A 27,357-nucleotide genomic window follows, 5' to 3' on the forward strand; every position below is an offset into this window, starting at 1 on the left:
TTCAACATAGAAGATGACCCTGAGTGTCTGTAGACTCAAGTCTCAAGTATAGTTACTATAACTATAGTTATGAATATTGCATATTGTAAATAGAGCCCCCTTAATCTTACACACTGGACCTTTAAAGGTGCAGTGTGTTGTATTTAGTGGAATCCAGTGGTGAAGTTGCAGATTGTAACTAACTGATTACTGCTTGCCTCATCCTCCCTTTTCAAGCATAAAAGATAAACGATGGTGGCTGTGAAACTTGAAGAAAACAGAAAGGTCCTATCTAGAGTCAGTGTTTAGTTTGTCCATTCTGGGCTACTGTAGCAACATGACGGTTCAACATGGCAGACTCCACAGAAGAGGACCTACTCCTTCTGTAGATATAAAAGGCTCATTCTTATTTTCAGGTGACTGTACACAAATGAAACCATAGTTGTACTTTTGTACTATTTCTGACAGTATATCCCCTTGAATGTTACAAACTCAAAATAGTATTAAAAAAGCTAAAGCATGTGTAATTTACATAAGTTTTATTGATAAATCCTAGTATTCACCTGTAATTTGTTCACAAAATGTTTTTATAACCTGTTCCTCATCTTTTTCAAGTCAAGTCAAGTCAACTTTATTGTCAATACTGCTATATGTACAGGACATACAGAGTATTAAATTTCATTTCCTTCTTATCCCGAGGCAAACAGCATAGACATGACATATAAAATATAAGTAAAAGATGTAAAAAATATAAAATAAAAATATACAAATCTAAAAATATATACGAGCTAAAGGACATCCGTGTGGCAATATGGCAGTGTAAACAGAATTATCAGTATAAAGATATGTATGGCTATATGGACAGAATTTACAGTATACACAGTGAGGTCTATCAAAAAAAAAAGAAACATGTAACAGTTTGGCTGTACACAGTGCAAAATATTGCAAGTTTTTAGAGTCTGTAAAAGAAAAAAAAATCTTAAGTCAATTAAATTGAGGGATAATCCATATTTTAATACCTTTTCAGCGATTATATGGCAGTTAATTAAATATGTAACTATAAATGCCATGTTTTACAATCGACGTATAGTTATAGCTGTATGATAGGCTGCAATGCTGCCAAGCTGAAGGGAAACGATTGCAAGCGTTCACAGCGCACACAAAAAAAAAAAAAAACGTTTCCGTGCACGTCCTACTTGTAAAGCTCTACAGCAGGGCGATTTTGCGCGTTCCCGAGACTCGCCATAGAAAACAAAGCTGAACGTCTTCCATAACAGCTAGGGGAGCAGACTTGAGGAATATCCGAATGTATCCTGGACACATCGAGCTGAATATGGATTTACAGTGGGTGTAGCATCGCTGGAGACCGAGCCTTCTCGGCTAGGGGGGTGACGGCAGGACATTAGCGAAACCGACGAAAATAACATCAGTGTTTTTTTTTTTTGTTTTGGTTTTTTTTCTCGGGGTGCTTTGTCTTGTCCACCTAACGATAGCAAACCATCATTCCCCCCCATTTCAATTGCAAGATATCCAGCTAGTGATTTACTAGCTGCCGCCCGGGATGTATCATCATGTTGTCACCTAAAAGTAACTGCTAAAGGACGTCGGATTGTGAAGGATAAAGCAGAAAAACCTCTCCGAGGTTCTAACGGGTTGTCACCGGGACCTGAATCTGTGTTTAGCCACAGTCGCGGAACCCACTGTTTTCGGCGATATGGCGGAGCAGGGCTACTCATCTTGGTGAGTCCACACAGGCATCGCGCTACCGATTAGTAGCAGCTACCTAACGTTAGCTGCTGCTGCCAAAGCTTGATTGATATAGGTCACTAAACCAATGAATTACATTTCTGACAATTCACGGTAACACTCGGCTCTTCTCGCCTACGCACTTAGATGTATTTATCACCGTCTAGAGAGCAAAATGTCACTCGTCCGTATATATTTTTTATTTCCTCCCTGCAGCTGTGGTACTGCTAACGGCTAATCAGCTGTGCTAACGCTATGTAGCTTCGATCCCAACGGCTATTGTGCGCGAGCGCTAACGAGGCTAACCGCCGAGGCTAACGGCTCGCTTAAAGCACAGTCAGTGAATGGAGTCGTATGTTTAAATATATATAAAATATAATTTATTGTATTGCATGGCCGTGTCAGGCAGATTAGCGGCACGTTAGCTGTGTCAACAAATTAGCGTTAGCTGATTAGATAGCCAGCAGCTCGTCGTCGATCTGCTCGCACACACAATAACAAAGGTTCTTGCCGTAGAGCTAAAAAGCTAGCTCCCTGGCATCGCAGTCATGTCTCCACCACCAAAAAAAAAAAGAAAAGCCAGTTTCAGGGTGAGCTTGTGGCATTTGTGACACGACAGGTTGTCTCAAATCACATTTTTTTTAGATTTCTAAAGGTGTACACACTTCACGGTTTGTGGCGTTTTTTTTAAATGCTCGGTGAAGAATAGATTTAAAACGAAGCCCAGACAGGGATGATGTGATCACTGAAATGCGTCGTCCCCATGAATGAAAATGACCTGACTTTTGTTGAGGCCTAGCTAATTAATGTAGGCTAAATGACGCCAGGTTCATCACCTAAAAACACGGGTTAAATATTTGTAATAATCATTTTTTTTAAAAAGAAGAGCATCCTCTTGTGTGTGTGTGAATAGTGTGAACCAATGACTCTTCCCAGTGAGCAGACATGGTTCATTGAATGGCAGAGGTTCAGTGAAATGTTGTGTTTGTGAGCTTATTTAATATCATAACTTTTTTTTGTGGTTTTTCAGGAACTTGTGGTCTCTTTACATGGATTGTATGACGTTTATTGGCTCGGGATAAGTCAACCAAAGCTTCTCCTCTCATAAGTCATTTCTAAACACTCTGACTCTTTTTATATTGACAATATAACTTTATATCATTGTAGTTTTCCTAAACTTTTTGTCAAAGCTTCACAGTTGGGGAAATTGCCTTGAAGGGGAAAGCCCAACCCTGTCAGGATTTCCACTTTGATGTAGGATTATCAGGATTATATTATTACAATGTACGTTTATTCATCATCTCGTTCATCATCGTGACTTTCATTCTGTACTGACATCCATTTTTACTATCAATGTTCAGCATGTAGGAAACGGCAGTAGTTTTTTATCAGACGTTGTTCTGGGAAATCTCATGTATTGGCTTTCAGTTTATTCCCCCAAAAGTCCTCCTTTAACATTTATTTCAACATGAAGACTCGAATAGTAAATTGCCGATGAATAATTTTACACATTTTTGTTTGTTCAGGATCAAGTACAAAACTAAAGTGCTCTGCCTAAAACCCCAAACAGAGTTTATTTAATATTAATTTGATGTTTAGGTTTTCAAAGGTTTGTGAGAGACATTTTCTAACACACAAACACTCAGAGATGCAGTTTAACTTGTTTACACCTGCATTAACGTGTGATACGCTGTAACGGTAAACTGTGCTACAGGGGGCCAGTTTGGTCTGAGCCTAACAATTTCTTTTATTTAAAAGTTTACCGTCCACAGGGTTAGGACAAAGAGCATTCTCATCTTAACCCCTCAGATCATCCTGAAGCCCACACATCATATAGATACATCACAAACAAATAATACTCCAAACACAGGCTGTAAGTGTAGTTGTAGTCCAGTTGGGGAAATTGCTTTTACCTAGATTGTCCTTTGCATTTAAATCCGGCGTTAATAAATGTTGTTACTAGTGTGGATGGCGAACCGGCAACTAGCTACTCCTACATACTTTGCCCTACAGAAACCATTCAAATATCACAACATTCATCTCATTTAGGACATGATCGTTATTATTTTACTCATTCGTGCCATTCATACTTTTTTTAAATATTCAACTTTTTACCTGTTCAAATTTTCCATTGAAATGAATGGGACAAACTTCAAATCTTTGTACGAACCTTCAACACTTTCAACTTTCACTACTTCTACATACTTTGTGCGACAGACTTCCTTCAAACTTTAAACTTTATATATTAAATATAAATATTTACTTTTTCAACATTTCACACTTTATTACACCTTTCAGATGTTTTTCAGCTGATTTCACATTTTTGCGTTTTAAATCGTTTTTATTTGATGGTTACTACTTTTGCCAGGCTAGCTGGACCGATTGCATCAACACCTGGTGTTCACACCTTTTTTTTTTTTTACCTGATCCAGTTATTATATTATATCCATCACATGTTTAATGCCAAGTGTCTACAATATAAGGTTTTTGACATGTTAACCCAAGTCTGACACAGAAGTAAACACAAAAATACAGAGCTCTGATTAAAGAGAAGAGAGGCAGACACATTACAGCAGCTTCCAGATAGTCTTATATTTATATATATATATGCATGATGTAGCTTCCAGACTTTGTTACAAACAAGGCGAAACATGTCTTGGACCATCACAACATTATATCACGATCAGTCTTTCCATCTTGTTCCTGTTAACACCACAAACATATTTCTTGAAATGTTAACGTTTTCCTTTCTAAAATCACGACCTCCGCTGGAGAAATAAATCCTGTGTGAATGGTGCGTGAGCATGAAGCTGCTTAATGTGCAAGCTCAGCAGAAGAAAAAAAAACATTATTAAGGACAGTGACCATCTATTGTGCCAGAAATGGCCTAAATATCACTGAGAAACTTCAGAGATGAACAATTGGTCCAGGTGGAGAAAGGGTCGAAGCTAAATCAAAGCTTGTGCGTTGAAGTTTTGATCTGCAAGTTGCGTATTTTTACCACTGCAGCGTGCAGAGACTCACGACAGATAACCGGTTGCATTGTCATGCACGTACTTTTAATTGAAACCTGTTTCAGTTTCAGGTGGTTGTAATTGTGATTCAGGTTAATGCTGTTGCACCTGTTTAATATGTTGTTTAACCCCCCCCCCCTGTGTCTACATTACAGTTACACTAGATAGTCTGCTCTCTGTGTGTAAATGCACCTGTAGCAGTTTATTATCTGTCTTATCTGAGAGCAGAAGTCAAGCTATCTAAAGCAAACATTTGGAAACGTTACTTCTGGCAATTTGTTGGGTTTTTTTTTTAAACATTCTCCATCAGTTTGTGTCACTGTTCACAAGGAAGAAGGAGCTAAACTACCTCCAGATGACATCACATCTTGAGTCATTGAACACTAGTTCGATGCTGGCATTAGGCCTACTTCCGTAAGCAGAAATACCGGCACCCATGCAGTTGTGACATATCTTTTCACATTCTGCTTCATGAGCACTAAAAATAGTATTAACCATATAGTACTTAACCATAACATGAAGCAACTGCAGGCGTTAGCAATGTGATTTATTGTATTGGTGAGTCAGGTGTTAGAAGACACAGACCTCTAATGACTGTGATTAGGATGCTGCGTTCTGTTCTACACTATTAGTTTTATAGCTACTGAATTTCTGCCTGGATAAATTGCTAATAAGTAAACCACAGCAGGCCCTGTTAAGTTTAAGCCTTGTGGTAACCAACTGGCTAATGTCACAGTTTTGAAGGTGCCTTGTCTGATGCCACATGCAACAGCCTTCAAAGCAGCAGGTAGCTTCGCAGCTCGTTTGATTACTAACCACTGGTAGGTGGTTTCATGTTGCCACCGCACTGGTACCGTATTTGTCAAGAGAAGAGTTTTCTCCCACTTTCTCTTCCTCATTTTCAGTTTTGCAGCTTGTGTTTGCCTAAACTTCTCAGCCATGACATTTTAGGTGCAATAGTGAACGTAGCGCTTCCTGATGTGCACACGGTGAGATCGAGTCCTGTGCACTTGTCATACAGTATTTAATTTTACCTATCCATCCAGGCAGATGTTAGATCCCACCTTTCTTTGTACAGTTACCAATCAGTGCACTTGTTAGTGCCATCATATGAAAGCTTTTAATCTGCTAATTAGGAAAGACAAAGATTTCCACTGCCTTCAATCACTGCTAGTTATTGTTTTTGCCCAGTTTGTCACGTGCCTTTACTTCAGCTGAACACTTTGATGAATAACCAGATGGTTAAGTCTATAGTGTCATCAGGGCTGGTTGTTGTTTCTGGTGTGGAGATGGAAGGTAAACATGATACAGGGGTTTGTGTGTATGGCTGTCATATCAAAACACACCTTTGTTTTTCTTAGTGACTTAGTAATACTTGGAAGTAATGCGTTCCATGCCTGATTTGTCCAAACAAAAACTTTATGCAAATGGAGGTGACTACGTTTATATTGTGTTGGTCATATAAATTGGCTTTAATAAGCAAGCTCTTAAGAAAAGTAGCACAACGACACTAAGGTATCACCTTGGTTCGTGGCCTCTCACTCTCGGTTTAATTATTAAAAATGAAACCAAAATGGGGGGAAAAACACACACATTGGAACCACTTTGCCCACAAATTGACACTGCGGCAACCACATCCGTGGAGTTGAAAGTAGAATACTTAGTAATATGTTTCGCACACAGACCGTATCTCTGCTGACAGTGGTAGTACATGTTAATGTGAACATACAAGAAGCTGTTACCTGATAAACGACATGCATGTGTAGTTGTTCGTCAACTTATTGATCAGTTTTAGCGTTAAGTTTTCCCAATTTTTTTTCTGCTCAGTGTGTGGAGGATTGATTCGTAACGTTGCAATCCACATGTGGAGACAATCTTACGATGTTGAGCAACAAAGGGATGTTTTTCTGTGTCACAAGCAAAAACCGAGCACATTACCATATTTTCTTGCAGTGTAATGGCATTGCCTCATTGAAGCTACCTGCTAAACCCATCACGGCAGCACCTTTTTACTGCCTCGCAAGATGTTTCAGAAGCTTGTTGTGGTTCTTAGACGTGTGGCTGAGGTTGATGTTGTGTAGGTCATAAGCTTAACATGTTAATGTATTTACTTTTAGCAACGGCAGACTTTCTTTTACTGCAGTCCTTGAAGTAGAGGTATGAAGGTTTAGGAGCGGCTTGCCACCACAGACCACGTACAGATAACAGTCGCACCCATCTGTGTTAGCCACCTGCTGTAAAGTGTAACCAACAATTTCTGAGATTAATGTAGGATACCGTCCAGGAACTATTATCACACTGATTGTATAAAGGTTTGCCAAAGATGTCATATTAAATGTCTTCTCTTTTTTTATATATATTGCTGTCAAACATATTATTCAGAAATTTGCAACATCCGCTAAACAGAAGTGCAAAAACATCTTTCTCTTTTATCTTTGGCTTTTTTAATTAATGAATTTAAGCGAGGGGGGGAAAAGCATCCTTCCTCGGGAAACATGCTTATTAAGACCTAAATCCCCAAATCCTATTATTAAGACTATCCTCAGTATAATCTGACTCCAGCTCGGCCTTTCCTAGACACTGACGAATCAACTGATCGTTCACACAACTCACAAAGTAGGCGATGTTTAAACGCTGCTTTAAAATAAGCCTGTTTATACTTGATTAACAGTGAAATCTAGTGTTAGACTCTTTGTAGCCGCTTGCAGTGAGAATCCGAGCTACGCCAAAGCAGTGTGTACTCACTCTATATACAGTATGTTAAATAGACACAACCAATGCTGTTGTATCCTCGGCTAAGAGCACACACTGTTCGCTTGTTTGAGTCTGACGGATTACTGCAGCACCTGTTGCTTGTGTCCTGATCTGAAGCACCACTTAAGCCTTCACAATTTAAAAGACAAAGTAGTTTGTTTTTTTTAAGTTGGAGATGCGGTAGTCTAATTTTTGAATTTCAAAGCTGAGACTTTTCACTCGCTGTGTTCAGGTGCTGCGAAGACATTTTCAAAGCGATTAGATCAGGACTGTTTTTAAAAGCGGTGACCAGCAGCCAGTAGATATCAGTGTTTTCCCCAAAATGTCCTAAACAACATGGTGCTCCACGGCATCCTTGTGATTCTCAACTGAGACGTGGACCATGTAATCGTAATATCCCAGACACGCCTTCTCGTACGCCGGTCTCTTCCACCTATTTCTACGTTGATCCCTTATCAACGATCATTCAAACAAAGAAATGCCACAGAAGGGTGTTAACACAAAGCAGCAGCAGCGCAGGAGAGGTGTATTTATGTTCATGTGGGCAAAAAAGGTCACTGTTGATCACACATTACATTCCTGATCCTGGAGGATGTACGTACATAATTGGATGAGACGGTGGAGGTAGATAGATTCCTGAATGAAAACAAGATAGCAACTTCATCCATTGGCTATTGTAAGATGCTGAAGACAGTTACAGATAGTCGAGTAATATACAGTACAGTTTTTCTGTTCAATCGGTCTCCATTTGCATGATCTGGTGTCACTGGACTAAGACGTTTGTGCACAGGGGCAGGGGATTTGCAAAAGTCCTCATTGTGGCCTGGTGACCTGGCCCCTTAGTGGTCAAGTCATGCATGCAACTGGCTTGATGGAGGGATGGTATTGGAATTGTGTTATTGAAAACCTAGTCTGTCAGTGAACAAGGACGTCTTATGGCACTTTGGGCTGCCATCCAGCCCTCAACAGTCCGGGATTGTATTTTGTTTTTAAATGTTCCATTCATCTATCTCACCCATGTTCTACAGGCTTCTGTGCGCAGAATTCAGACGAAGCAGTTCGATACTAGAATATGAATTAGGCCCGTGGTTGATTAAACTAGCTGTCTATGTGCTTGCTGTGTTGACAGTGAGGCAGTGACATCATTAGCATCTGTGTTTAGAGGAACAAGGTCAGCTTCTTAATCACTTTCTTAATGCTTGACACCTGAATAGGTTACACTCGGGTCCGCTGTATTGTTTATTATGACCTACATCTCAGGACAGGTATTCAAGCCGCTATTGTAGGTTGACGTATTTGTAAAGATGATGCCTGCTGAGTGTGTTTTTCAGCTATTAAGTAGAAGCCTGTATTGGACAAACAAGACCAGGGCAAAGCTACATGATGCAGTATTGTCCCGGTGTCCTGTTTCCACAGTGAACTACATGTTACCCCTCCCCTCTCAGACACCCTGTAGTCGTCCCTGTGCTACTGAATGAATGAAAGAGACAGACGGGTTTCTTGCACCCCCCGTACTCCCCACAACCCACAGCATCACAATGAAAACTGTGAATTCCTGTGTCACATGAGCACCAGAATGAAAAATGATTTGGAGCACTGTGTCTTTTTTTTTTTTTCTTTTTTTTAATTATGCAAGGGCTGTTCTCTGTGTCAGTACTTGGAAGAAAAGTAATGCAGCCCAGCAATACTCAGAACTGAAACAGTATTCACTGCATGCCAGCAGAATTGGGCTGATTTTTAGTTGCAGGGCCTGTTATTGCATGAGAAGTATCTTGTTAGTAGATATTCTCCAGATGATGAGCCTTGTTCATAACATGTTTATCGTGTTACACTTCATACTTTTATTAATGTAATATTTCAGTGTTTGTTTTGTCCCCAACATTTTACAGTCCTTCGAGGTTTGCAGGCACGGCCAACACGAGCTGAAGTGCAGCCTGCTTCATATAGTACGTTGCAGTGGAAAACCATTTATATTCACTGTATGCTGCTTCGCTCAAGTGAGGATTCAGTTGCTGGCGACAGTCGTAGTAGAGTGGGAGACATGTTTGCTTTCAAAAAGATGACCCAGAGCTCACTAAATCAAACCACAGCAGCAGGAGGAACAGAAATTGTTACTGCTGTTGATTCAACTTGGTTGTTCTTTTTTTTTTTTTTTTTTTTTTTTTTAAAAGCACTGTGTCTTTGGGTCTAACAGATATCCTGTTGCTTGTCACCTAGTCAGTGTTGTGAGTCAGCTTGTCACTTGAATTTTTTCTTTTTCAACGTAATGTGGTTTTCCTGTGTGGAGCATCTGTCGCTTTACATGTACCGAAGCCACGCTTACCTATAAAACCATGGTTGTTCGAGAAGCTGGTAGAGCTGTGAAGGACCTGTCTCGTAAGTCTATATTCTGAGTATGAATTACATACTGTGAGGCTAAAGAGCATAGCGGCTTTGGACTTTCTTTCCTTCCAGTGTTTAGTACAATAGTCAGCAAACAACAGTACTGTTATAAAATGTTTTAGGTCCATGTATTTCGCTTTTGTCTCACAGGTCAGATGCAGCGTTCAACAAATATCTTTATTCTGCCATCTTCTATGTTATTTTCTGTACCTCTGTATGTACGGTTATGTTCATCCTGTAAACGGATGGCAGCTGTGTGTAGGACCTTTGGCCAAATTTCCTTGCGGGGACAATAAAGTATATCTAATCTAAGAGATATATCTAAATCTCTATAAGAGACTCGATTTACTCTATAGTTAGCAGTGAATTCAGCAAGCCAACCTTTCTGAATAAAGCCCAACTTTTGAGGCTGATATGCTCATGATTTTAATATTCTTTTTAAAAAAAAAAAGAATATTAAACAAATATTTGACGGATTAACTCTGAAATTATTGACACTATTTAGTAACTCCCTCAAACACATGTTTTGCATGTATGTACTGCAGTTTCTTGTTACTTATTGGGCAGCTGTAGCTCCGAGGTAAAGAAGGTCATCCACTAATCAGAATGATTGTCGGTTGGATCCCAGCTCCCTCCGGTCCGCATGTCGATGTGTCCTCGGGCCCTACACTCGCACTCATGTGTACAGTGTGAATGATTAGCCTCTGCCATCAATGGATGGATGGGACATAAAGTAGTATAAAGCGATCATGGAAAGACACCACATAGAAGTGCATTCGTTTTTAGAATTGGATTCAAAGCTAATATTGTTCTAACTCTGATTTGTTATGAATCATCGTCATTGCTGTGTGATCACTGATGTGTGTATGAAAAGTGACGCATTGCATCGTGGGATTGTAGGCGAATATAGTCGTATTATGGGACGTTTTCAGAGCACTACAATGAGTTTGGACCCTCAAATAAAGTGGTGGATGGTAAATGTAGAGCACTAAGTAGCAAAATAGGGACAATTTCAGACACAGCCCATTATTGTGTTCATACAACTGTGAAACAATATCAGTGTATTCACTTTGGTTGAATAGAGCTGATATGCCGGGCAAATGGATATGCTCATAGCTAATGGTCTTAGATGCCTTTTTAAGACACAGACACAAATCCGAGCTAAAATGCACACTAAGAACAGCTTTGATGCCTCCACGCCGAGCAGTGATGATGATGATGACGACATTATTGGGTGTTACTGGTATCGTTTTTCTTTTTAACTCCAGCCTATGTTTGTGGGTCAGAGAGTTTGACAGGAGGCCGATAGGTCAGGATTAGGGTCAAATGTGCACCTCTCAACTAAAGGCAGGGAACTTCACAAAGCCAGCCTTGTCTTTGCCCCAGAAAAAAAAGCCTGAATTATGAGGTTGCATGTCAAGTCTAGGCTATGCCAAGGCCCCCATATCATTGATATGGGAACAATTTGGTGCATAGACACAGCATCGGTCTGCAAACTAGAAGCCTGGTTACTGTTTTGATTCACTACATTTGTTTTAAAAAAACAGTGGGTGACTTTCTGCAGAAATGTAGGATTAGTCAGACGTGTAATTCTACAAACCTATTGTTTCAGAGAGCTCACAAAATGTGGCTGATTATCCGACTAAAAAGGATCTGGATTAGTACTATCTTTAATCCATTTTCTTTATTCATCAAGAAAGCGCAGAACTGTGGTGCCAACCATCTTCAATCTAAAGTGTATAGATGCTCTTTTTAACAGCAACCCTCAACTGGGGATGTCCTTCATCAGCTTCTTTTTTATTTTGTCTGGTTTGTCTTTCAAATCACAATACCATGCACAGATGGCACAAGGAGGATGTAGATCTTTTACAGGAAGTCTTTTTTTATTATTATTATTGCTGTGTTACTTCAGTAATTCCAGTAAGTTCTCCATATTACTTGCAATAAACCCAGACTGGTATGCAGAATTTTTGCAAAATCATGTTTGATTGCTGCACTAGATTATATAGAAAAGATTGATCTTCTTGCAGGAATGTCTTGCATGAACACCATAGTTTATATTTTTGGCTAATGCATTTCCTGCTGCTCAGGCATTTTAAGGACTAGGTGTTTTCAGGACTACAGCTTCACAGTTTTTCAGTAAATATGTTCAACATACCTTTAACATGCTATATTACGCAACTAATACACACCAATTTTTATTACAATGGTATTTTCATACCATTTAATACTGATTAAAATTCATATTAAGTGCCAGGTGCTACAAATGACACCCAGGTTTCCGAAGTGCTGTTTTGAAGCTGAAAATATGGGGTGCTGGTCACCGCCATGTTGGCTGTACTGCTTCTTTTGCGTCCTGGCTAGTCTGAAAATCGGCAAAGACGTGGGTTGTCAACAGACCCGAGGAAGGCTGAATTACGCCTCTGTGCTCAAAGAAGCCATCTGTAACGGCACCTACCTGTCACTCAAAGCAGCCAGTCTATTAATTATGCATAACTTTACCTTAATATCATTTAAAGGGGTGAGTTAGTTGTCAGCTATAGAGACCAAAACAGTATTTTGTACCAGTACTAGTACTGGCACTGGCTTCATTTCTCAGCCATGGAGGTTGCCGATTGGGTGCTACAAAAGACAGACACAAAAGACCGAACCAACAACCCAGCCAACTAACCAACCAGTGACCCAACTAACCAACCAAACAATGACCCACCCATCCACCTACCTACATTCCTCCTTTCCAGTGTGCCTTGAACATTATGGATCACATTTTCCTTATTGATTTTCATAACCCATCATTTGTTTCTCCCTTTTGCATTTTTTGCAAATTTCACCAATCTTGTTTTGCTGTTCTCATCTCGTCTCTTCGCTGCCTTCTGTGTGTAATAATGACATTCACTCGATCTCAGGGGAACAGAACTTGTTCAGCAGAATTTTTCAGTAGTGCGTCGACTGTAAATGCTTTCATATTCTCTGAGAGAGAGATTTTAAATTCTTCTCATATTTTGACTTTAGTCTTAACACTGAAATTGAGCTGTGGAGATCCAGTTCACCCAATGCACAGATCAGTTGACCAGTGTATAAAATACATTTATCACCCAATACTTAATACTTAATTACTTAATACTACCTATTATACATATACTATATTTCTTAATATTAACTCCAGATATAAAATTTGCTCCACCCCACATATAAAATGCAGTTGCCCGCTTTCTTCGCATGGGGAAATGTAATGTGCTATATATTCAAAGCGGTGGTGATAAAATTACCACAACCAATGCAGCATGTGAAAATATTGACTGAAATGACACCGACACAGTACTACTCCTTTTTTTTCTTCTTCTGCAAAGCATCGCGGTATGAAAGAAATCACAGCGAGAACTGTGCGAGAATGATCTATTTTAATTTCAAACTACGTCTGAAGTGATTATAGAGTATCCAAGAGAAAGAAATATGTGTGTACTTTAACACAGTTAAACAAATCCAAGGGTAACATTTTCTAGCCTCCTTTTAGAGCGCAGATGTTTTCTCTCATAATCCACGTTAAAAGTAGATGTGGCTATTCTGACTCACAGTCTCTATTCTAAAGGTATCTTCTGTTATGAACTTGTCTTGGGCTCTGTTTTTAGTGTTTTAACTGCTGCGTTCATTTGGGTGCATTGTTAGAAATAATAAATGTGCAGTACTCTGTCCTTTTTGGCTAAAACCCTCACTATGACACTTGGCCGACGGACAGATTAATCATTTGTGAAAGAGAAAAATAAAAGAGGCTTATCAAACATTAAATTACACATTGGAACAAAAACATTGATAGTAATTGATGCGACAGATATCAGGAAGTCTCAGCACATCAGATGGGGGATTGAACTCAAACAACAGATGTGTTTTCACTCACCTCGGCTTGTAGTGAATCAGCAATAGGGTCAAAAATAAAACGCTTGTGGGGGGGTTTTCGGGGGGTGGATGGCAACATAAATGTGTAAAAGATTCCAGCAAAAGGAGGAAGCAGCAAAGTCTCTCACAGTTTGTGTATTTGAGAGGGCTGATTTACTTTCCTGCTCTGCATGTGATGTTTAATGCAGTAGTGACAACTTGTGTTTAGAAGTAAAGTAGCAAGTTGTCAGTTAATCAGTATGAGGACAGTTGTTATGGAAACTGTTTCTTGGTTTAGCAGCAAAACACACACTGTCCTTTTACTCTCACATTTAATTACAGTAAGTGTTATATACAATTTATTTCTTTGTGCTCATGTTTCTTTTCCTCTCTCTCTCTTTTACTTCTTTAGGGCGTACTCCCTAGTTGACTCCAGCCAGGTGTCCACTTTCCTCATCTCCATCCTTCTTATCGTCTATGGCAGCTTCAGGTGAGTGTCACTAAATGCAGAGAGTGGACAGCGGCTTAAAGATCACACCCTGCAGCTTTAAGTATAATTTCTTTTGTAATAGTTAAACTCAGTCACAGTCACACCCGTCAAAACTAAAGCACTTGTATGTTTTTGTAAGCTGGTGCCCTGCAGGGTCAAGTATATTGTTCTCATTTTAGCTCCCAGGCAGCCAGAATTAAACACATAAAGAAAGGATGTTTGGTTTAGTTTGTTATGGTAAAGATGTGAAAATGTTAAATGCGTTTATTTACCATGCAGTTACTGTTTTGGACCAGTTTCTCAGGGTTCAGGCGAGTAAAAATGTACATCTTCTTGGTTAATGTGAGTGAGAAACACTTGTTGCAGCAGAGTTGGTTTGTTTTAAAGTTAAAGCGTATGTGGTGAACAGTAGACGTAATGTGATTTTTGGTGCATTTTGCCCATCAGAAGAATCTACCGCCCTGCTACCTAATGGTGTTTTGATTGATTTAGTTGCATTAGGACATTGACCAAAACAAATTTGTTTTAGAGGAGTCCTATGATCAGGTAAGTGGCTTCATAGAGTTTGATTCTCGGGCTGAATTGAGAGGCAGGTGTTATTTTCTCATCCATCTGTTTATTGGATTAAAGGCGCAGAATCAATGACTTCATTAATTCTCCATCTCTACTATATCTGCACAAATGCGTGCAGCTATTGATGCAAACTGGCTCATCAGCATCCAAATAGAAAAAGGCAGAGAGGACAGTGCCAGTTATGACGCTCCGTCCTCAGTCCATCATACAGGCCAATTAGGACAGCAGGAGAAAAACACATTAGACAAAAAATGGTTGGGGCCCATTACCGTCATCGGTGGATTGTAGTTATTATTTGTAAGTCACGACTGATCAGATCAAGTTACACTGGCGCTGTCAGGAAATAAAATCACTTACGGTCAGTGCCTTTCCATCCACCTGCTTTACAGCATATTTTCAGTCTGTGTAATAAAAAAAAAAACAACCTTGACATATTAGCTGAGGTGGAAAAGTTTACCTATCAATAAAAATAAAATGTGACAAAATGTGGAAACAGATCTTGCAAATAGATCATGACATACATCCACCATGTGTCACAAAAGCATCTTGTCATCATCTCTGTCTAGAATCTTCCTCTCCAGTGGTTTAATGGCACCGGACCGGAGGATCATTAACATTCACATTACAATAGTGGTGTGTAATTTGCATTAATTAGCATTTTCTTTTGCTCAATTTCTGTAAAACCTGTTAAACATCACCATAGTCATGTTTCCAAATATAGTGCAGTCGACTGTCTTTGCACTCTGAATGAGATGTCTTCAGTCATAGGTCTCTTTCCCCAGCAGACATTTTATTCTTTATTCGGATCCCCATTAGCTTTCACAAAAGTCTTCCTGTGGTCCACAAAATAACAACCACAATAATAAACACCAATTTAAAACCACACAGTATCAATAAAGACAAGAAACTGCAATAAGCCTGTAATTGAGACAAAATGATCCAAATAAATTAATAAGATAGAAATATTCGAGACGACATGACAAAAAACAGTATACTCTAGTTTTTCACAAGTGTTCAAGTGTGGTTTATTTTCCCAAATCACAGTATGCATGAATAACAAGATTTTAGTCTAGCCTCCACAGTTAAGCAGGGTAGTAATTTATGCTTCTCACACACATTAGTACATAAAGAACAGTGAAGACCTGTCATAATAGGAAAACTAATAATCATTTATTTTAGCTTTTCTTACTGTGACCTATCAAACTGTTCTCGGTGCCTACAGTCCCTCTGTAAGACGGGAATATGCATGGGAAATGAAGAGGAAACTTTTACAACATGTTTCCTCAAATTGTGTTCAGGTCTGTTGATGTGAGCAAAGAAAGGGAAATATTTTGTGAGTTGATATGAAAAGGTTTTGGTGTAGAGCCTCAGTTCAGACCTCTGATTCTCTGAGGTTTAACCATCATTTCAACATTTCAACCATTCTTCTCTCACCACAGAATAAAGCGTCTTATCAACAGTGTACGCGCGTTTGAGATTCTGATTATCGATGTCCAACACCCTCTCCAACTCCCTGCCATCTCCTCTCTTTGCTTCTCTCCCCGCTGCAGGTCATTAAACATGGACTGTGAGAACCAGGAGAAGGATAAAGACGGTAACCCCACGACAACGGGGGCTTTCAACAACAGCAACACAAACAACAGTGAGTGTTACATGAGTGAGTGAAACATAAAGACGCATTTTACAACTATTCATTCGTTTTTGTGCAATTTTTAAATCCTCCTCACGCCCATGTTTGTATTGTTTTACAGGTATTCAGACTATAGACTCCACACAGGCCCTGTTCCTGCCCATAGGAGCCTCTGTGTCTCTGCTGGTCATGTTTTTCTTCTTTGACTCGGTACAGGTGGTCTTCACCATCTGCACTGCAGGTAGCTGCCGCTCTTGAATTTAACACAAAAACCCTACAGCTGTAGAATTACTGTAATAAGGCGTTCACATTTCTGTTCAGTAGTTACACGCTGGGGAAGACCTCTTACCTCCGTTGATTATTGAAACCGTGAAGGCCATTAACTGCCCCATTAAGCTGACAAAAAACAACTGGAACAAACAGCCTAGGTATATTAGGCCCTTTGGTCTCACTGCTGTGCTTTGTTCTCCTCCCTCAGTTCTCGCAACAATCGCATTTGCATTCCTCTTGTTGCCAATGTGCCAGTATCTGACCAGACCCTGCTCCCCACAGAACAAGTAAGGAAACCATGTGGATTCTTTAATCATGTCTGTTGATGTTCAAATCTGCTCCATGCTGCTCTTGTATATCTTTTTACAAATATGTTTAAAGCTCCGTGATTCAGCGCCCTCTCAATTGTCTGCAAGGCTCAAAACGTCAGAGAATACATGGGTGATACATTTTGTTATTTGGCTGAACCAGCCCTTTAGCATGCATCTTTTTCACTTACTGCATACATATCGTTTTAGGTGTCTGGACATCTCAGGCAATAGTAAACCGCAGAATCACCAAGAACACAACCCACCGACTCAATAGCTAATATGAACCCCTCCTCTCTAGTTACAGATTCACGACCTCCTATCTGGTTTCAGTGAACCTTTGTCTGCTTTACAGATCCTGTTAACCCAACCCTCAACCCATTTCTCCTCCGTGTTGAAGTTTTTATTTTTGGCATATAATGTATGCATCTCAGGTCACGTCTTGTCATTTGAGGTCCAGCCTATTCAGATCACTGACACTATAAAGAAGGGACGGCGTACGCATGACGTCACTCACAGGTTTCTGAAGGGCTGCTTTGAAGCTCAAAATCTCTGGCTTTGACTGCTGTCATGTTGGCTGTCCTGCCTCTTCAGCCTCAGCAAAGACGTAGATAATCGGCAGACCTGAGGCAGACTGAGTGATGCTCAAGGAAAGGCATCTGTAACAGCACCTGCCTGTCAAAGCGGCATGCTGTTAATTATGCATAACTTTAAGCCTCAATATTATTTGAACAGGCTAGTTAACCCTAAGTTTTTTTGTACCAGGCTGCAAACATGTTTATTTCTGCTGTGAGGTTGGACATTTTAACATGGTGGCTTGTAAAGATTGACTTGTTCTGTAGCCAGCCTCGAGTGGATGTTTGAGGAACTGCAGTTTTTGGCACTCCGGCCTAGGCGTCGCCTCACAGCCACCGACTGTCTCCATTTGCCAGATCACAAATTAATTCCAATCCAATCAGTAAAAATCAGAAACACTCTGGTCCAGAAGGAGGTGGTAGTGCACCTGAAGCTGTTTGGTGACTGAACAAAAACTCCAGGAGAAGACTAGCTCCTGCACTTTAGCTGCTTAATTACAGCAGTAACCGATTAGCCACTAAGAGCAGCCAGCTAACAGCTATCCAAAAACTACTCCAACATGCAAAGTAGTTGTTCCTGTTGTGGTTAAGTAGGCAAATACTACATAGAGATAACATATCAGCCTGTAAATGTCTGCATGTTTCACGTCAAGTGTCTCATTGCTCACTGCAGGATTTCCTTTGGCTGCTGTGGGCGTTTCACTCTGGCTGAGCTCCTGTCCTTCTCCCTCTCTGTTATGTTGGTACTCATCTGGGTGCTGACTGGACACTGGCTTCTCATGGACGGTGAGTCTTTCTGTTATGACTCTTGTGTGTCTGCGACAGGTTTTTACATTACATTTTTTTTTTATGCTCCAGGGTAGTAATTGAACCCCAATCATTAATAAAAGCGAGAGTGTGGACCAAAGGAAGAAGGAACTCGACATGACTCATACAATATGACGTTGTAGCAACACTATTTTCAGACTCTTACTGCAGTGTAACACAGGACGGATGTACTCGTATTAGTGAACTGCTTCATGAAACATAACTGACATTCTAGTTTTTAGTGAAAAACTGATGAGGCTGAGAAAAGCGTGTGGGCGTGTGCATTTCTTTTATTTGACCCAGTTGACTTCAGTAATTTAAAACATGCCGGCAGCCGTCTTCAGAAATGTGAACAACGCAGGCCTGTGACAAACGGCAACACTTCATCATCGAAAAGAAACACGCTTGCACAAATGAAAAAAAAAACGGCTTTTGTTTTGGAAAATCATTCCAAGCAACAAAATCAGATTTTGAGAGAAGTTTATCAAGAAAGCAATGAAACGATAATTAACTCAGGGTCGCTATCACATTACACCTGGTTAGAATAAACACAGCACACGCTACTTTTTAACAATAATGTAATATACAGTGGCGCAAATCTTCATGAAACCCTTGCATGTGTAATCTCAACACCGTCATGTGTCTTGTCAGGTCGTAGCTCATGTAGCAGAGAAATTTAATCTAATTCGTCTAATTAATCAGCCCGACACTCACAGTAATTAACATTTCTTAAACAAACTTGCTGAAATCAGTTCCCTTGTTGCTGTTTCAGCTCGTTTCCTCTTAAAATGTTGAACTGTGTTTTTAATTATCTTGTTTTTTTTCCCTTCCCGCAGCTTTAGCCATGGGCCTGTGTGTCGCCATGATAGCCTTTGTGCGGCTTCCCAGTCTGAAGGTGTCATGCCTGCTGCTGTCAGGACTGCTCATTTATGATGTGTTCTGGGTAAGATATGCTCTCCATCCAAAACTTCATCACAGCCACTGCCAGCATATGAGGACACACAAAAAATGTCCACAGATATTATCTCTTATGCAGCTAATGAGGGTCCTTACTTTTGTTTTCTAAACATACACGACCAAATATATTTTCCTGCCAGATGAACACAGTGTTTTTGGAAGAAACTGGGCAGTTAGCGTTGATGCTGTTCAGCCTTCATAAAGAGAAATGAGCCAGATAAATTGCTAGAAAGGACAGCAGGTTGTGTCGGAGCCCAAAACTTGGATGAACGTCATTATTTCCTCTCAGAAATTAAAAACATTTATGTCTAGTTGTCTTTGTCTGACTCTGGTAGATTTATTTGAGGATTATTGCTTTGAATCAGTGCCTGCACTGAGCACAAAGCACAAATACAACGGCCACTTAAGAGCTTAAGTGTCCCCAAAGTCAAGGGGAGTTATAGGATCATGAATAATGATTTTAATATGAGTTAATATCGGCGTGTTAGTTAGTGACAGAGTCAGGAAGCTGTAATTTTATGCAAGTCATTTGATGAACTACTGATAATTTAATTAAATCAGAGAACACAATCAGTTTCGATGTGAGGGTAGTGGAGCTCAGGGGGCTCTATGAGCACCTGGCTGCTTCGGGTGTGTTTATACAGATTATAATAAGTTTGTTCAAGTAGTTGCAGGATTAGCGATCAATAACTTTGTTTTTAGTGGTGAAACAGTTTTTTTTGTTTTGTTTTTTAATGGAAAAGGAATGTCACATATAAACCAATTAACAGATCTGACACTGCTCTACAAACTGCTTCTGGTGATGTTCTACCAGTGAGCCCATTTACTGCAAATGCTCTCCTCTTTGGCATATTGGGTGCCTAGCAACCTGCCAGCACACCGCTGCCATCAGTGTTATTTCCCCCCTGACAATGACCATTGATGTTCACAATAATGTTATAACATTAGATGAATTGGATAAATGAATCCCTACCTGTGCCGGCTTTGAGAAGTTTTTGAAGCCGTGATTGAACGTAGTTATAACGTACTATGCGTGTTCTGCGGCGGCAGAACATTTGGTGATTTGTCCATTTTAATTTTGGTCATTTATGTGACTCAGAGCCGTGATCACATGGTATGGAACAGGACATACAGCAATAACAGAAGATAGCACACAGCATGACTAAAATAGAACAAGTGTTTCTTCATTCTTCAGGGAGGCGCATAGGTTATAAACAATTTCTGACCAATCTGACTGTAAAATCAAGATTACAAACGGGTAAATACTTTTATATATGATAACATTCAAACAAAATATGATGCCCATCTCCTAAATAATGGTTATTACAAAGGTTGTAGATCCTGTGGTTTCTAACCAGCCCACTATATTTTCCAATAACCTCAGAAATTCTGGTGTCATTCACTCAAAAGAAGTGTCAAACTAATTTTAATTCAGCTCAGTTTGGTCTCAAGTGGGTCAGACGATCAAGAGTCTCTGAAAAGTCTTAAGAGAAGTGCAAATTTAAACAGTACGCCTGACATCTTTTGAAATTAATGACTTCTCTGCAGTTTTCACACTTTGTAAAGTCATCCTCTGGGCTGTATCACACACTTTAGCAGGCCAGTTCTGTCTGTGTTATGTTTGACGCCCCTGAGCTAACTTTGCTACATTTGCATGAATTTATCTTTGAGCATCTGTTCAGCAGTTAGTTTCAACCAGCTGATGATGTTACACTTCTTCTTTTTTTTTTTTTTTTTTTTTGTGAGTCAGTGATAAGACAAGCCACAGTAATCCAATATGTGCTTAACTTGCTGCACCCATGGCAACACACATGCACATGTAATAGAGTGTGTGTGTCTTCCCGGTTCTCCATATATTACTTTATTGTTGTCATATTAACCTTTCGGGTGTATATAAGACATTTAAGATGTATTTTTTTTTCCTGACATGTCTGTTTTTTCAAATCTCCACATGTCATCTAATCTTGAAACCATCAATAAGAAATAAATTACTTATCGTTCTGTCTCCTTATGATTACAAATTAAATATTTTTGTGCCAAGGCAAACAAAAAAAAAGACATTATGTGACTGTGGTAAAGCAGGATGAGATCTGTCACAACACGATTGGCTAATTTCCTCGTTCTTTCTCGTCCAGGTGTTCTTCTCAGCTTACATCTTCAATAGTAATGTGATGGTCAAAGTTGCCACCCAACCTGCTGAAAATCCCATAGATGTTCTTTCCAGGAAACTCCACTTGGGGCCAGGAATGGGCCGGGACGTCCCCCGCCTCTCCTTACCTGGCAAACTGGTCTTTCCCAGGTAAGACTGGTGTGATAAGGGATTAAGTTGCGATTTGTTACATGAGGAGGCCCTGTGGTGTCAGGGTTGCCATGTGCACATGGGTGTGTACACGGACTACAAGATCTGATTGATATCGTTTGACATACTGTGAATAAAACATAATGAGGTGACACAGCCCGCCTCTCTGACCACTTAAATGATAATTAAAGACATTCTAGGTTCTAGCGTGCAGAACTACAGTTGATGACAGTAAAATCTGCTGCCTGGTAATTAAAATATTTTCAAAGATTAAAATACTATTTATACCACAGCTTGGCTGAATACTTCCTATTTTCTGAGAGATATGCGTCTGCGTTGCCCTGTATGCCCAGCTAATCAACATTTTAAATTGAATATTTAATCAGTACTCAGTCTCAGTGTATTGCTTTCTGTCTTACATTAGTCTACATTTCAGTAACTCAGCCTTGATGGAGAGACTAAACCATCCTTGTCTTGTGTTGAAAGGATGTGCGTCATCACACCCATAAATTGTCTGGTTTGGTCCCCCACAGAGGTTGCTGCGGGAAAGCAGAAATGAGATTAATTTCGTGCACATATCAGCACGTTCACACACGACGTTGTGTAGTTTTGTGTGTTTTTCATCTTGTGTCCAAGTAGAAAGTTCTTTCTTCTTCTTTTGACATAAGAGGGAGGCGGCGTGCTTGCGGAATATTTGCGGGACCCTTCGTGCATCTGAGACAACTGCGACCATTTAACCTCTGGATTGAACAACTAGGAGGATAATCGTGTTGCATGTGATCTTTATACACGTATTCAGCATCGGTCTGCTATTGATCAGCTTCTGCTGAGTGTTTGTGCTAACTTCATCACTCTTTCTGTCTTGATCGTTGTATCAGTGCAAAGTCTTCGGTTCAGAACCGACCGCTCTTGGCGTGTCATGAAGTCCGATTCATTGTGATCAACACAGGATTGAAACTGATTTTAAATCTCGTATCGCAAACAGATCCATTTCCATTGTTCCCTCTAAATTCCTTTTAAGACTTGGGTTATGCTTGATCAGAAGTAATTCGTAAAAAGATGATCATGTAAAAACATAAACATAAAACTGTTTTTGTAGTCGTCCTGAACAGTCACACTCTTTTCTCCAGCTTCTCCAGGAAGTGAGTCATAGTGATAGAGAGAAATTCAAACCCAGCTGATCATTCTTATCATGACGTGGGTGTGAACATGGTTTCAGAAAGTTACAGCAATGACTGGACTCTCCCTTAACTCTGACATTGGAAAGGTGTGGGAGGACGGGGTAAAAACTTATAACTTTGGAGTTTAGTGGCGTCTTAATGCTGATATCTTGATTTTTGCTGTAATGACCATCGTTAACATTGTTAAACTTAATCTGCGTACTAAAACAAGTAATGAAATACAGATGTCACGCCTTTGTTGACTCCTGCTTCAGACCGTGTTTCTATATTCTGTCATCTCAAAAGTATTTCTTCTTCTTTGCCGTGCGTGCGCACAGTTCCACAGGAAGTCACTTCTCGATGCTGGGAATAGGAGACATCGTGATGCCGGGGCTGCTGTTATGCTTCGTCCTGCGCTACGACAACTACAAGAAGCAAGCAAACGGGGAAGTCCCAGGACCTGGTAACATGTCCGGACGCATGCAGCGCGTCTCATATTTCCACTGCACTCTCATCGGATACTTTGTGGGTAAGCAAGTAATCGATGGACAGGTCAAGGGTTTTATCGTTGTTTTGGAGGTGATAGTTGTCGTTCTTTGGGCGCCATTTATGATGTGATTGACGATTATGTGACTGTGTCTTCAGGTCTGCTGACTGCCACTGTGGCCTCCAGGATCCATCGTGCTGCTCAGCCCGCTCTTCTCTACCTGGTGCCCTTCACCCTGCTGCCTCTGCTCACTATGGCCTACCTGAAGGTAAACTGATGGGTTGAGACTTTCATTTGCAAGACATAAAGGCTCAGCTGAGACAGTTTTTGGAGAATTGTTGTGAAAAATTGAATCCTTGAAAGTATAAAATGCAAAGAACATCTTTACTGTTTGTTTTTTTTTCCCAGAAGGAGAGGAGGATAAATATTACAGCTCGATGCCACATTTTTTCTATTAATCGTGACACATCCTGTTACAGTGCATGAGATTTTTTCTGTAGCAAAAAGATTGTAAATTGTGAAATTGAGCTTTATAGTACGCCCCTGCTAAAATATTGCTGCAGTGGCTTACATGTTGTTTGTTTTTGAGTACTTTTCCGATCTCACACCTTTTTTTTTTTTTCCCCCTTTTTATTTTTAGATAAGGTAATAGACAAGTTAATAACCTTTTGTCTGATTGTCTTTATTTTTACTTGAATCAAAGCTGGAATAAAAGGTTTCTTTGCTGACTGTGGAGATAAACCAAGAAATGTTTTATTCAAGACTCATGGCTCATGTCCAAACTGGTTTCTGTGGTCCGCACAGGGCGATTTGCGGCGCATGTGGTCCGAGCCCTTCCACGCCAAGACCAGCAGCTCCCGCTTCCTGGAGGTATGATCCACCCTGGGATAAACGACCAGCGCGGGGAGGACTGCGGATCCTTTACCTTAATTAGAGGGAAGGAGAGAGGGCGCACTCACAGTGAGGCCATGTTGTCATCACTTGTTCATGCTTTCCGCCAATCTTCTGTGAAAAACCCTCAGAAGGACACCAGTGTGTGGATCACAACGCCCCCAACACGACTCATCTTTGGTCCCTATATCCTTCCCCCTTCCGTTTCATCTCCGCTTCCTCTTCTCTGTTTATTTCCTCTTCATTATAGCACATCCTGCCTATGCTGTTTTTGTTCTGCCTCCCTCCCCTCCCTCTCGGTTTTTCCTTTTTCCCCTCTCTTCTATAGTTGGTCTCATTCGCCACTTCCCTCCCATGGCCCGTTCCATCCGTCAGGCCTCTTCTCTCTCTCTCTGCGTTTTCCTTCTTCCTCTCGCGTCTTTAATTTTCTCTGCATTCTCTCTGTTTGTCACTGACTCAGATGAACTTGAGGGCCAGGCCTCCCCCCTTTTTGTGGACTTAGGGTTGTGAGACATGGCTGGGGTTTATATATTTTTTTAGCATTGTCGTGGTCGTTATTATTATAATTATTATTATTAATATTATTATTATTAATATTATTATTATGGAACGATTTAAACAAACGGAGAAGAGGCGGAGTGTTGCAGTGACACAGGACAGTGCTCGGGAGCAGCGACACAGTAAAGGAGAAGAGTCTTCCCCCTCCATTTGTCTCCCTCCTCCTCCCCTCCTTGCTTTCCACGTCTGTCCCATCATCCCACCACGATGGCTTCTTCCCAGCACTCCTCTGACACTCACCCTGCGAGCCCCACCCTCCTCCTCTCTGTTCATCTGCTGTCCCCATTCCCCACCCTCACAGATAACTATGTATTTTATTTAGAAAAGTTTTATTCTTGGCATATACAGAAATGATGCATTATAAATTGTTAAGCTGCCCCGAGCGTTTGAGGGGCCGCTTCTATTTGTATATATGTGTATTTGCGGTATCTTGAGTTTGTATTTGTGTTCGGGAGCATGTTGAAATAGGGTGGGAAACTGACGCCAGCCAACAGCCGAATTTTGGGTCAAAATGGGTCATGCTGACTGGTGAGCATTGATCATTTAGAGACTGTTTTCTAAAGTTTGTTGGCTTGTGTAATAGAAACGTAGCTGATGGGGGGGGGGCGGGGGGGATAAAACATCTGTAACGATGGCTGGTTGATAATAAAGTTAGTTTCCTGCTCTAGTGTTAAAGTGTGTGTGCGTGTGAGAGAATGAAACAGACGAGTGAAAGGTTGTTTTACTTGGTTTTTAATTTGAAATCATGTTAAAAAAAAAACAAACAAAAAAAAGTGACAATAGTCAGGTTTCCATTGAGCTGGGCGTGTTGGATGAAACTGTCATAAACCCACGATACGTCTGATGGAAACGATTTGTGTCTAACTCTGAGAAAACCCGACCAGCTGGTCGGGTCAGTTTTCTTTTTCTCAGTCTCTCTGCGGAAAGGTGGAAATGTAAACAGTGTTTTCTTTTTCAAATAAATGAATGTTGAATTAATTCTAAGGTATGCTATGTTACTTTTCATCCCGAGAGCACATCATACATCATGCTGGGTTTCTACTGAGTTTTTCTCTCTCGCACATCCTAAATTTACACGTTATTTATGGCCATGGACAAAAAACACAAAATAAAATGATGTTATCATGCATGCGTGATGATATCAGATCAGTTTTTCTCTTTTTTTTTTTGTTTTTTTTAGTTTTTTTGAGGGAAGTCGTTGAAGTGAGCGGAGCAGCACAACAACACATCTCATCTGAACTTTGTAAATGTCAGTGTTTTACCTCAGTCGATGAAGACCTGACTATTGTAAAAGTTTGGACTCCTGCAGATGAGGGGCAGTGGGATATGAAGACAAACTGTGGTTAGATTCATTTATAGTTAATGATAAAGGGTTATCTGTGTGTGAGGGTGTGTGTGTGTGTTTGTTTGTGTGCCTGATTAAAAACATGATTAAGTCTTTTTGGACCTAGGGAGTGGAGAAAATCAGTTAAGCCCTTCAGAAATCGAACATGAAAATTAGAAATTAAAGCTAACCCATAGGATGTTTTTGCTGTCACCATTTGGTCCCTGACAGTCTTACAGTCTTTTCTTTCTTTTTTTTTTTAGTCCTTCCACTTTTTTTGTGGTGCTCGTCAGTTAATTATCTAATGTATACTGGAAAACGTGTGACTGAGTTGGAGAGATGTATGGACGATGCAGTTTGCTGGCTTTTTTTTGTTTTTTGGTTGTTTTTGTTTTGTTTTTTACTTTTTTATGCTATCTGGCCGTGCATGTTAAGTGTACAGTGTATCATTTCTCAGACTGCATCAACAGGGCTACTGCAGTTTCTGAGTCTCTGCTGGCCGACACCGAGGCACTGGACCTAAAATGAGCTCGCTTACACAGAGCAGCGTCAGTGGGTGGGACAAAGACTTGCAGGTCAGAAAGACTGCGATTGGTCAGCTCTGACCTCATCTGACTGATATTATGACCTGAATGCTGTCAGGTTGGGACGTCCGACCTGCCGCTCAGTGCGGCCGTCTAAAACTCGGACAACATGGAGCCACAAACCCCCTTTCACCTCCTCATGGACATGGCAAGAAAATATATAGATTTATATACATATATATACATATATATATGTGTGTGTATATATACATACATAAATAATTGATGACGATCATGGTGATAACAGAAAAGTTTCTTTTTTTTTTATAGAAAATGGATTTCTTTTTACCCCCTTTTTGTTTTTTTTCGTTAGTGTTTTTTTTTTATTTTTCCACCTCTTCTCCCCTCCAGCAGAGGACTCCAGCTCTGTTGGTGCATTGATATTATGGCTGAATGGATTCTGTATAGAAAAATGGTGAATAAATAAATTAAGAACTGTGTAGTGAAACATGAATCCTGAAGCGCTTGATCTAAAACACTCTGTGTCCTTTTAACCCCTCCCTTCCCTCCCTGCCCTCTCCCCCTTCTTTCCCTCCTCGTTCAGGATTCTGCTGTAAATAAACATGACTCTAACTGTAACACCGCTGTCTCTTTTTCTTGGACTCGCATTGTTGAAGACTTATTTGTGTGTGTTCAGAAGGTCCTTTTTGAAAATGCCTCTAATTTTGCTTTCGATGTGACATATTAACCTCTTTT

General features: G+C 40.2%; 1 protein-coding gene across 2 annotated transcripts; it reads left to right on the forward strand.

Moving 5' to 3' along the window:
• Positions 1–1,164: 1,164 nt before the first annotated feature.
• Positions 1,165–25,731, forward strand: sppl3 (signal peptide peptidase 3). Of its 2 annotated transcripts, none has more exons than XM_010736486.3 (11): positions 1,165–1,719; positions 14,161–14,238; positions 16,362–16,468; positions 16,563–16,682; positions 16,920–16,998; positions 18,268–18,380; positions 19,238–19,344; positions 21,494–21,657; positions 23,156–23,346; positions 23,463–23,572; positions 24,109–25,731. In XM_010736486.3, the coding sequence occupies exons 1-11, from the start codon at positions 1,694–1,696 to the stop codon at positions 24,178–24,180; spliced, it is 1,167 nt and encodes a 388-aa protein (XP_010734788.1). In that variant the 5' UTR covers positions 1,165–1,693; the 3' UTR covers positions 24,181–25,731. The 2 variants fall into 2 exon arrangements, with proteins under 2 accessions (XP_010734788.1, XP_010734796.1); XM_010736494.3 differs by having other exon boundaries at positions 16,362–16,453.
• Positions 25,732–27,357: the final 1,626 nt, after the last annotated feature.

This window comes from Larimichthys crocea, chromosome IX, assembly GCF_000972845.2.
Source record: "Larimichthys crocea isolate SSNF chromosome IX, L_crocea_2.0, whole genome shotgun sequence".
Classification (NCBI taxonomy): Eukaryota; Metazoa; Chordata; class Actinopteri; family Sciaenidae; genus Larimichthys; species Larimichthys crocea.